The sequence below is a fragment of the Salmo salar genome, chromosome ssa13, assembly GCF_905237065.1.
Source record: "Salmo salar chromosome ssa13, Ssal_v3.1, whole genome shotgun sequence".
NCBI classification, from domain to species: Eukaryota; Metazoa; Chordata; class Actinopteri; order Salmoniformes; family Salmonidae; genus Salmo; species Salmo salar.
In genome coordinates this window covers 67,067,284-67,079,527 of record NC_059454.1, presented here as the reverse complement: position 1 = coordinate 67,079,527, position 12,244 = coordinate 67,067,284, and the positions used below count along the sequence as shown (strand labels likewise).

The following is a 12,244-nucleotide window of genomic DNA, read 5'->3' as shown; positions in this document are numbered from 1 at the left end:
TGGGTGGATGATTTTCTTGGCAAAGGAGAAATACTAAACAGGGATGTAAACAAAATCTGAACATTTGAGTTCAGCTTTTAGTCAATGAAACATTTCTGGGATATTTTATTTCAACTCATGAAACATGGGACCAACACTTAACATGTAGCATTTATAATTTAGTTCAGTATAGTTTGTATCCCAAATGGTTCTGACACTACAGCCCAGAAGTACTGACCTCAGACTTGTGTGAAGACAGATTTTCAGGATGTCTCCTGGTCTGATAATCAGCCCTGTAGCTGCCATTTTCCACCACAAATGCGGAAGGCCGATGCAACGGCTTGAGACGCAGCCCATACAAAAACAACCTCTGGCTTAAACAGACTGATTTTTTAAATGGGGATTTTATTGTTAATTAAAATGGACACCGGTGAGTCAATCGACTTAGACTAAATCCACATCAGACAATCATGAATCAGATCACTAGTGTAAAGATTCATTTTATTAAAAAGATACCGCCATTTACATTGAAAATGAAATAAAACCCGAAATCAATCTGCTTTTAGTACAGCTATGAATACACTTCAATGCACTCAACTGGAGCTGATTTATTGCCAAAAATATCAGAAAATAATTTTTTTTTTGCCATTAACACTGGCCAAAGGCTAACAAATTCAAAATACACAGAAAGCTAAAAACATTACCACTGTAAAAAGAGCCATTGAAATGTACAGTTCGGGAATTTGTTGTACATACAGATGAAATAATAATGCCAAAGCCAGAGGATGAACACCAAGGGATAAATAAACTAAATGAACGGAGAAAGAAATCAAAATACATGGACAAAGGGGTTAAATGGCTTCAAGCCCTGAGGCAAATGGGGATAGGGGAACAGCAGGGCATGGAGCGGTTTCGCCCCTATGGTCAGTCAGCATCAGGTATTGGGCTTTCCGTCTGGCTGGGAGACCTGGATCGGCTGAAACAAGGCAGGAAGACAATTACCATTTTCAGTGGAGCAACTCCTAATTCCAATAATCATTGTGTTTAGATACTGGGGACAAAAAAAAAAGTAGAACCTGAAAGTTGTACAAGCATCTGGTAATCACCATAACTAAAATAGCTATTAATCTGTGGTGCAAAAGAGCAAAAACTAGTGTACAGACAGAGGCAAACCATTTTGACTGAGTTGAATTTAAGTGTCTTCAGTACCAAATGCATGAATAAAATAGTCTTACTTCAGTGCCACATGAAAGAAAACAAGTATGTAGGGCAGCATTTCCCAAATTCAGTCCTTGGGACCCCAAGGGGTGCACATTTTGTTTTTTGCCCTAACACTACACAGCTGATTCAAATTATCAAAGCTTAGATCATTATTTTAAAATCAGCTGTGTCGTGATTGAGCAAAAAACAAAAACGTGCACACCTTGGGGTCCCGAAGACCGAGATTGGGAAACCCTGGTGTAGGGGTATGAGGAGATCCTCAAGTTTAATACCTCTTCTTGGTGGTGGCTGAGCGGGACCTGGAGCGAGATCTGGAGACGCTCCGTGCCCTGGGGCGGGACACTGACCGGGAATGGGAGCGAGAACGGGAGCGACTGCAGAAGAAACAGCATTGGCGTCAGTGGGCAATGAGGGGCCTCTAAATCCTCAATTCAATACTGGTTGTAGGTCTGCATCAAATATTGCGATTTTACTTGCGATTATAGATCGAAAGAGGTAGTGTTGGAATCACAGAAATAGAATGATCATTCTAATTTTAAAGGCTGAAATACAGTTTAGTTTGGCAGGATAACAAATGAAGGGAGGAAATTGAGACAGTAGGAGCCAAAGTGTTGGTCACCGTTTCCCATGGGACCTTAATTAGATAAAAATGTACACGCAAACAGATTTTAGAATATTATTCACCCTTTCCTCAGATTAAGAACAATGCTGATATACTCCACCACTGGCCCCAGCCTGTATTAGAGCAAAGGTTTTCTAGCAAGATTCGCCCTTGGTGGATTTCGCTAGCCATCTGGTCGCTAGCGATTAGCATTAGGGGCTATTGTTTTTAGGCACATTTGGAGCTTGCTAAAACCACATCACTTGCTCTCTGCAAAACGCTAGTTACACAAACGAAAAGTATAATAGAACACTTGAATTTATATTAAGAAAAGTGGAAAGCTGATTCGATTTTGTTTGGGAAAATCTGTTGACTGCATGTGTTGGTCAAAGCATGCTGAGTGAATCTCGAGCATGAGGAACTGTCTGCTGGAATGACAGGAGGTGGGGCGTGGTGTGTGGGATTGGGAAGCGGCCAAAAGAGGAGAGAACTCCCAACTCTAGCGGACAAAATCGAAAGTAAAAAATGTCAGACGGCCTAAACACAAACATGAGTGTGCGATTTTAGAATGCATGGGTTTGAATTATAATGATGCATAGCAGGCTGACAGCTTTGACACGCATCTCAACTAGAACGGGTCTCCATTTTCACTTATCGCTAGCGCTGAAGCCACACAAAACAATACGAATGTTAACATTCATTTTTTTTTTTTAGCTCATTTGAATAGGAAGGTAGTTTAGGCCTTACCATACATGCTAAACTAGACCTATTCATCAATTTATGGAAACGATTGCTATCTGTAAAGATTGGAGATAATATCCTGCTAGCATAGTCACTACTCCGCCGGCCCTTTCCACCCAGCTTGCTCCGCTTGCTTCACCTCCTGATGAGTTTTTCACTTACGTGGCATTTAAAATATTGCAGCAATGGATATTGCACATCAATATCGCAATTTCAAGTCAAATTTGATTAATCGTTCAGCCGTAAGTGGTTGGTTCTTTTTTGTACTAGCACCCATTCCACTTCAAGCACTAGCTAGGTTTCCATAAATGTGGCAGATTTGCAAGCCAATATTTTTACATTGGCATTTTACTAACAGCGGTGTGTTAACGTCAAACCAACTTCTTGCAAATTAAAGGCTGTGGGTAATTAAGTGCACACAAAAAGCATAACTTTCATTTACCGAATAAAAAGCAAATGCTGTGCATTTCCATCCCAATTGTAACTTGGTTTTGGCACAAAGTATGTTTTAAACAGCAAATGTGCCCATTCTAGTATTGGCATGCGCTCTAGCCAACAGCTTGCAGATACAGTGCAGAGGGTAGGCTACATGAGATTACAGATAAGAGCAAGAATCTATATTTGTCAATTGGCAGCCAAGCACCAATGATCCGCAATCTATTGCAAAGGAGCATCAAGCTCATCACAGTGCACTGTTACCACACTGAAGTTCATCAATTTATTTAATCTGTAGCCTAATAAACTGTGCATGCTTTTTAAAGTCGTAGTGGGAGGACCACACCGCACAGCATCGCGTGACCGGTTATTCTATAAATAGTTTCCAATTTGCCGCAGAATCTAATCACCTACAAAAAAAAAACCTATCCACCCTTGTCTAGCATATTTTGTTTCATCAACATTTTAAAACAACTTGACATTTCCACCAGGTCTATCTTCAGTTTGACAGGTACTTGACTCAAATAGTTTGATGGAAACCTGGTTACTGCCATTTAGGAAACTCTCATTTCTAGTCAGAATGTAGATTGAGTTTACTTTAACCTGTGCAAAGGTTCTGTATTATTATCCCAAGGAATAGATTTAACAACAAGGGACATCTGCCATGATACAGTAGTCCAGTCTTGAGTGCCATATTGGTTGGTTTACAACAGTGATTAAAACCACCTTACAGGAAATTTCCACATAACACGATAATTTGGATAGCCAAGCGTGACCCTCGTGAGTGCTAACAAGCAGGCTAGGTAGTGCTAGGTATCAGCAGCCATCGCTTAGTACTTGCATAAAGTTTAGCTTTCCCCAACTTGTCCTCGCCCTGCCCACTTCACCGCCTTACATTTATTAAAAAATAAAATAAAAAAAAGTTGTTTATCAGGTTGTGGCAAAGCCCTGTTTAGAGTGGGGCAGTTGCGACACGTTTGTTTAATTTCAGGAGCAGCACTGGCTTTTCGAAACCGCAGTTTGTCGTCAGTAAAATGAAAGTAGCAAGCACGCATTTTCTTTACTTTGTACTTTTTACCCCTTTTTCGTAGTTACAATCTTGTCCCATCGCTGCAACTCCCGTACGGACTCAGGAGAGGCGAAGGTCGAGAGCCATGTGTCATCCGAAACACAACCCTGCCAAGCCGCACTGCTTCTTGACACACTGCTCGCTTAATCTGGAAGCCAGCCGCACCAATGTGTTGGAGAAAACACTGTAGAACTGGCAACCTTGTCAACATGCATTCGCCCGGCCCACCACAGGAGTCGCTAGAGTGCAATGTGACAAAGACATCCCGGCCGGCCAAACCCTCCCCTAACCCGGACTATTCCTGGCCAATTGTGCACCACCTCATGGGTCTCCCGGTCACAATACAGCCCGAGATCAAACCCGGATCTGTAGTGACGCCTCAGGTCACTGCCTTAGACCGCTGCGCCATTCAGGAGGCCCCGCAATCACGCACTTTCGATCAATCATTACTTTCAGTAGCATCATCTGTCGCAGTAAGAACTGGACGACAGGCCTACCATGTTTAAAGACAACTTCATGACTATCATTTACCTTACTGATCTGCGCACTGGAGTCCTGGACCGACGGACTGGGGTCCTGGATCTGCGCACTGGACTTCTGGACTTGGAACGTGCTGGGGACCCAGATCTACCGTGCAAAGACAATACCCCCTGTGTCATGTCATCTATTCAAAGCAGCTCTATCCGCTATATGCAAACTAAGGGTTGGGATGGTAGCCTACACAAGACTAAAAACAAAATACAATAAACAGTCAGAAAATATAGTATATTCACCGATTTCAGCAGTAGATTAAATCTTACCTGCTTCTGCGCTTTGAGTATGATGGGGATCTATTACGCCTGTTAGAGGGAGATAAGGGAACTCATGAAGCTGATAATAGCAATTAAGAGAACTCTTAGGCTGCATTCACACTGGCAGCCCAATTCTAATCTTCTGCCAAATTACTGGCAAAAGAGCTGATCAGTCAGAAGACCAATTGGCAAAAATATCAGAATTGGGCTGCCTGTGTAAAAACAGCCTTATAATATATTGACATGGGTCCAAGGTCAGCTAGAATAATAAATAATCAAATAAAAACATTTCATAGGAGACTCCAAGTCTCTTTAAGTCAACTTGCAGGGGTCCTTTTGTGAAACAGAATCACTCACCGGTCACGGTCGTTGCTTCGGCTGCGTGAGCGGTAACGCCTTCCCCTGGACCTTGAGCGAGATCGTGAGCGGGACCTGAGAGGAAGATCATTGATCAACATACAGTATATGTATGGTTGCTACACACATTACATTATCTTGGAGCCACAATGTTGCTGAATGTCATTCAACAAAAGTGACATTCCAATTAACGGTGAAAGAAACATTCTGGAGTAGGCGGCCTCTACACTGTACCTGCTGCGGCGACGGCCTCCTCCCCTCTTGCTAAAGCGAGAGCAGTCATATGCATAATGGCCACTCTCGCCACACTGGTAGCAGCGGTCGTTGGGGTCGAAGTGCCGACGGCTGGGGCGGCCGTAGCGTGACTTGCGAGACATGCCCGTTGACAACTCCACTCTTATGCGAGAACCACAGAGCACTCTGAAAAAGGACAGTGGATTAAGAAGAGATGGCATATATAGCCTGCTAGCAAGTGTCAGGTCTTGTGAAAGTGTAAGAATCAGAAATGCAAAAATCAGAAAAATATTTAATATTGAAGACAAAGTGTTATAGATTAAGCCCTATGAATCCACAGAGTAACGGGCTGCTGTATGCAATCTCACATGTACTCACTTGCCATCCATGCCCTTCGTCGCATCCTCAGCATCTCTGGGATCTTCGTACTCAACGAAGGCAAAGCCAGGCGGGTTCCTGGCCACCCAGACGCTGCGCAGAGGTCCATAGTAGCTGAACGCCCGCTCCAACTCCCCCTTAGCAGCCCCGTTGCCTAAGTCACCCACATAGACCTTGCAGTCAGTGTTGCGCGAGGAGCCACGTGATGATGAGTGGGACATCTTAAAATCTGAAACCAGATATGAAGGAGTGACATTGAGACCTTGTGTAACACCATACAGACCTTCAGGACTAGCATGGCCTGTTGCAATGGGTAGGAAATAATGACTAACTTATCATTTTAATGAAAATATTTGCTATTTATCCAGCTGCTCATTATTTTATGGGAACAATTAAATAGTTTCAGCACAAGCTTCAAGTGAGGCTGGCTAAAGGTTAGCTAGCCCAATAATGGACTAAAAAAGCCTAACATCACTCCTAGCCCAAGGACCTTACATGTTGTGTTTAGAGGAAAATTGGCTATGGTAACCAAAAAGTCCATCTAAACGTATTGCGGTATAGTCCTATACTGAACGAAAATAAATGCAACTGAAACAAATAAATGTGGCCCTAATCTATGGATGTCACATGACTGGGAATACAGATATGCATGTTGGTCACATATACCTTAAAAAAAATAAGTAGGGGTGTGGAGCAGAAAACCAGTCATCTGGTGTGACCACCATTTGCCACATGCAGCGCGACATCTTCGCATAGAGTTGATCAGGCTTTTGATTGTGGCCTGTTGAATGTTGTCCAACTTCTCTTCAATGGTTCTGCAAAGTTGCCGGATATTATCAGGAACTAGAATGTGCATTCTTACACATTCATCCAGAGCAACCAAAATATGCTCAATGGGTGAGTATGCAGGCCATGGAAGAACTGGGATATTTTCAGCTTCCAGGAATTGTGTACAGATCCTTGCATTATCATGCTGAAACGAGGTTATGGCGGCGGATGAATCGCACGACACAACAATGGGTCTCAGGATCTCGGCACAGTATCTATGCATTCAAATCGCCATCGATAAAACTCAATTGTGTTCGTTGTCCTTGCTTATGCCTGCCCATACCATAACCTCACCGCCACCATGAGGCACTCTGTTCACAACGTTGACATCAGCAAACCGTTTGCCCACACAACACCATACACATGGTCTGCGGTTGTGAGGCCGGTTGGATGTACTGCCCCTGCCTTTGAATGACGACAACTCTTTCGCCAGTTGAACTATTTTGTCAGAGTCCTGATTACATTCACATTGCTATGTTTTGAAAGGAACCGAAATAGTTTTCAACATTCACTCAATGTACTCTGGGTCTTTACAAAGTGCAGGCCAAGCCATTCCATCAGACAGTGGTATCAGACAGCTAGATATACCTACGTACATTTTGGAAGTGAATAAATTGCATTTAGTTAAAAGATGAGACAATAATTAATCAGAAGATACCTATTATATTTATGTACATTTTAATAGTAACAGAATAAATACTAGATTAACTGCAGATTAAATAACACTAATTCAATTTACACCCAACGCAGGCTACTACACCTTTAAGAGCTAGAATTGATTTTGTACCCCATGTTGTGATTCTCACACTATTCAAACCCCACAATCGAATAAACCGTTTCTGAAGCTCTGTTAACATATAACGCTGGATGGCATATTGCATACAAATAATCTGAACTAAAAACTCCACACAGTGGAATTTCTGTGCATCCTTGACAATCCCAATCAATATCCAAAGACCGTTTCTTCTGCAAACCCCCACCTCTTCTCTCTTTTGTGGCATCAATGTGAGGATTTATGGCAGGGGACACGGTATTGCAATAGCCTAGTGTGTGGTGCAGGAATAATGACAAGCAAACCTGAGATGCTTCGTGTTCAATGCTTTAAAAAAGGAAACCGGACGGAATTCAAGCGAACCTAACCCAGACCACCTGTCGAGATGGTGTTAGTTCGGTTCGGGGGCTCCTTTGAAAGGTCTGAGTTCCTTTGGAGTGTTCACTCTGCACAAAAAAATTAAGTTAACAGCACCGAGTTCACAAAAATTGGCTGAAAGAGAACAAGTGTGAAAATACCCTTAGTTAACAAACGCGTAAAGAATACCATGCAGGTCTCGAGACTAATGTACTTTTACTCAAATGACGTAGTTAACGTTACCGTTGTTAGCTAACGTTACAAGTGGCAGTAGATAACTAGCTATAGTAGCTGTTACCGTTAGATGTGTAAGTAAGATGAGACCAATACACACAACTAGATAGCTAGCAACAGTGCAGTGGGCAATACAGTACTTAGCGCGTAGAAGCTAGGCCGCACATCATTGCATGGTTTCACACGGTTTTGTTCACCAAATAAGGCTATAACGATACAAGTGGGAGAAATATCACGATAAACACAAACTGGTTTGAAAACGTACCCTAAGCATTTGATTCTTGCCAAAATGTGATTTCAGACAGTTCGCCGAAAACGCAGCTTGGATCGATATACAATGGCTGCCATACTCACTTGATGCAGCTAACTATGCTAACGTTAGCTACCCGCCTCCCCCGTTTAGCTAGTGAATGAACACCGTTTCCCAGTTGGCCTCAGTCAGCTGCAAATACGAGTAAAAGAAATAAAGCGTGATTCATTTCACGAGTTCATAATTTGTGTTTAATGTTATGTTGTCTTCGTTTCCTTAGCATAGTAACAAGCCGGGCACTCACCTTTTCCACGGTCCCCCCCTTTCCCGTATTGACCTAGCTAGCTGCTCACACAAGGCAACAGCACGTTTAACATATAACCCAGGGAAGGAAGTACCGCCAACCAGAGAGCGATTCTCTTTCGGTTTCAGGGAGGAGGGATTTCCTGAATAGTAACATACCATTGGTTCCTACAGCTATGATGCCGGGCGCGTGCACACGTCATCTTCTTCTTCGATGGGGCTTAACGGAGGTTAGCATCCAATGTTAATGGTGCATTACCGCCATCAACTGAACGGGAATTGAATAAGGAAAGTCAAAAAACAATACGGAGAGGGGGAAAACGACATCATACAAAATTAAACAGGTCAACTAACAAAACCCATCCCACTTATTCAATCACAGTCCAGTCCAAAATACATCCTACACAGGCCCAGGGACCTCCCCAGTGTCTCAGCGGTTTAAGGCACTGCATCTCAGTGCTTGAGGCATCCAGGCTGTATCACAACCGGCAGTGATTGGGAGTCCCATAGGGTGGGTCACAATTTGGCCCAGGGTCGTCCAGGTTTGACAGTAGGCTGTCATTGTGAATAAGAATTTGTTCTTAACTGACTTGCCTAGTTAAATAGTTTTAAAACACGCTTCTTCTGCTCTGCAGACACACAAAAAATCTAAATACGACCAATTCTTGTGACTCTCACCTTCCAGCCTCCACGCATTTTAGATTTTCCTCGAGACGTTAAACAAATTTCCCAAGTAGCATTGATCCAAAACCCTCACTCCGACTAAGAACGAATTTAGTGGGTTCCTATTTTCCACCACAGCTTTACATCTCGTTTCCCTTTTTCTTTGCCACTGTAACCCAGTCATTGTCACTTTTTGAACTATTAACTTCACCCGACTCACTAGAAGTTTCAAACAAGACCTCAGTTGCGTGTACACATCAACATGGTTGGGTAGGTTACTTTCTAAATGTAATCCGTTACAGTTACTAGTCACATGTCCAAAATTGTAATTAGTAACGTAAATTTTGGATTACCCAAACTCAGTAATGCAATCTGATTACATTACATTACTTTTAGATTACTTATGTTACCAATTGAACCACATCTATTGCAGGATAAATCAATGTTAAAGTTTACACAGCTGACCATATATGGATGTTCAATTTTAATTTATGGGTTGGTAATGTAGGCTTCTTCTAACCCATCGCTTTCTACCTCATATAATAATATAATTAAATTATATCTTTACATTGAAAACCAATGTCTGTCAGAATTCCAGTCATTCCAATACATGTCATACCCCTTGTGCTTTAGCTGTCACCCTGGCTGGCAAGCGGGAGTGAAGGACACATGCCCTATGCTGTGTTGCTGGCTTGCAGCGCAAACTCACACCAGTGAGCAATAGACTGTTTCACAGTGACATCCAGATGGTTACTACCAATGTTACAAGTTATTTCTTGTGTAGGCTGCCATACTACTCAAAATAAAATGAAGTGGGATGGAAGAAATTGGCCATGTTAACTACCGCCGGCAACATGTGATACAGCTGCGTTGGGAAGCAACTGCTGCAAGCACCTCAACTGCTGCAAGCACCTCCGTATAGCCTCTCCCTAATGTGACAGGTACATGTTGTGTCCTCTAACTATCTCTATGGTTAAAAGAAACAGGTGGATGAATGAAACATCTTACAATAGGGTTCCACAGTGTTGTCGTCATAATACCCATCAAATCTAGCTGTCAAAGTGTAAGGCGGCAGAGAAGTCAGGCGCAGGAGAGCAAAACTGATTTACCATGGCACAGTTTAATAAACAAAACCACCGTTAACAGTACAATAAATACATGGGTAAAACCTGTCACACACCAGCATACCGTGCACAAGCACTACAATAAACAATTCCAGACAAGGACATGGGGGGAACAGAGGGTTAAATACACAACATGTAATGATGGAATTGAAACCAGGTGTGTGGGAAGACAAGACAAAACAAATGGAAAATGAAAGGTGGATCGGCAATGGCTAGAAGACCGGTGACGTCGACCGCCGAACAAGGAGAGGGACCGACTTCGGCGGAAGTTGTGACACAAAGTAACACGGAAATGGTTCCAATAGTTTTTCAACATACATTTTTCTCATAGGGGATTTTAGAACCACTTAAAAAAAGGTCTGTGTTTCGTGTAGGCTTTCCATGGCATTACATTTTGATAACTGTGAAAATCTCACTCGGTCAAGGTGACATTTATCAATCAATTCATCTTTATTTACTCTCGGATTAAAAATGCTAATTAGCATCAAAGTACTGTAAATATCATGCAAGACTACAAATCCCTGCAAGCTCCTGCACTTCATCTAGGCGACACCTTTGCTGTCAGCTAGCTAGCTACTAGCTATCTTGATCCAAAACGATATATTGAACATTTTCATTACTGTTCCATATTTAATTTACTGTAACTTGTTGGCTTATTTAGGAATTTGGTCTTGTGAATACTATCCTAGTAGCAGTCAGATATTTACAATGTGCTACTGTTTGAAAAGGCTAGTGTTCTGCAAATAAGCTAGCTACCTAGTTCAGCATTTCCCCAACTCCAGTTCTCGAGTACCCCCAACAGCACACATTTTTGTTGTAGCACTGGAGAAGCACATCTGATTCAATTCATGAAGGGATTGATGATTAGTTAACAAGTTGAATTAGTTGTGCTTTTCAAGGGCAAAATGTTTTATGTGTACTGTTGGGGGTACTCGAGGACTGGAGTTAGGAAAATCTGACATAGATGATATTGGCAACATACCCTTATTTTGCCAGATCCTCTTCTTCTTCCGCCAGCGGAGGTCTAATATTTAATGTCTGCCAACTATATGAACAAGGTGAATTCTATTTCAGTTCATGGTGTAATCAAGCAATTAACTGAAAACTTTTTGACATCTTCTGTTGCAGATACCAAGGCAGATTAATTTATTGCAGAATGTATCCATAATCATAAAGATTATTTGACAAGAATGCACCTAGTCACCTATCAAACACATGAGCGCCAACAATTGCATTGTTTTAATTACATCTAAATAGTAAAAAAATGCATACATACAGTGCCTATGGATGGTATTCAGACCCCTTGACTTTTTCCACATTTTGTTACGTTACAGCCTTATTCTAACATTGATTAAATAGTTTCCCACCTCATCAATCTACACACAATACCCCAAAATGACAAAGCAAAAAAGTTTTGACATTTCTGTTAATTTATAAAAAATAAAAAAACGAAATATCACATTTACTTAAGTATTCAGACCCGTTTACTCAGTACTATGTTGAAGTACATTTGGCAGCAATTACAGCAGTGAGTCTTCTTGGGTATGACACTACAAGCTTGGCACACCTGTATTTGGGGAGTTTTTACCGTTCTTCTCTACAGAGCGTTGCTGCACAGATATTTTCAGGTCTCTCCAGAGATTTGGGTTCAAATTCGGGCTTTGTTTGGGCCAATCAAGAACATTCAGAGACTTGTCCGGAAGCCAATCCTGCGTTGTCTTGGCTGTAGGGTGGTTGTCCTGTTGGAAGGTGAACGTTCTCCCCAGTCTGAGATCCTGAGTGTTCTGGAGCAGGTTTTCATCAAGGATTTCTCTGTACTCTGCTCCGTTGATCTTTGCCTCAATCCTGACAAGTCTCCCAGTCCCTGCTGCTGAAAAACATCCCCACAGCATGATGCTGCCACCACC

The 12,244-nt window shown here is 42.1% G+C and overlaps 1 protein-coding gene across 4 annotated transcripts; it reads right to left on the bottom strand.

Moving 5' to 3' along the window:
* Positions 1-463: 463 nt before the first annotated feature.
* srsf7a (serine and arginine rich splicing factor 7a) lies at positions 464-8,703 on the bottom strand. 4 transcript variants are annotated; one of them, XM_014137139.2, is made up of 9 exons: positions 8,552-8,656; positions 8,352-8,439; positions 5,807-6,035; positions 5,429-5,614; positions 5,195-5,269; positions 4,847-4,885; positions 4,578-4,673; positions 1,473-1,574; positions 464-955 (listed from the first exon to the last, which is right to left on the bottom strand). In XM_014137139.2, the coding sequence occupies exons 3-9, from the start codon at positions 6,025-6,027 to the stop codon at positions 904-906; spliced, it is 771 nt and encodes a 256-aa protein (XP_013992614.1). In that variant the 5' UTR covers positions 6,028-6,035; positions 8,352-8,439; positions 8,552-8,656; the 3' UTR covers positions 464-903. The 4 variants fall into 4 exon arrangements, with proteins under 4 accessions (XP_013992614.1, XP_013992611.1, XP_045549442.1 ...); XM_014137136.2 differs by lacking the exon at positions 8,352-8,439 and having other exon boundaries at positions 8,552-8,703; XM_045693486.1 differs by lacking the exons at positions 8,352-8,439; positions 8,552-8,656 and adding an exon at positions 8,263-8,286.
* Between the last annotated feature and the right edge of the window lie 3,541 nt (positions 8,704-12,244).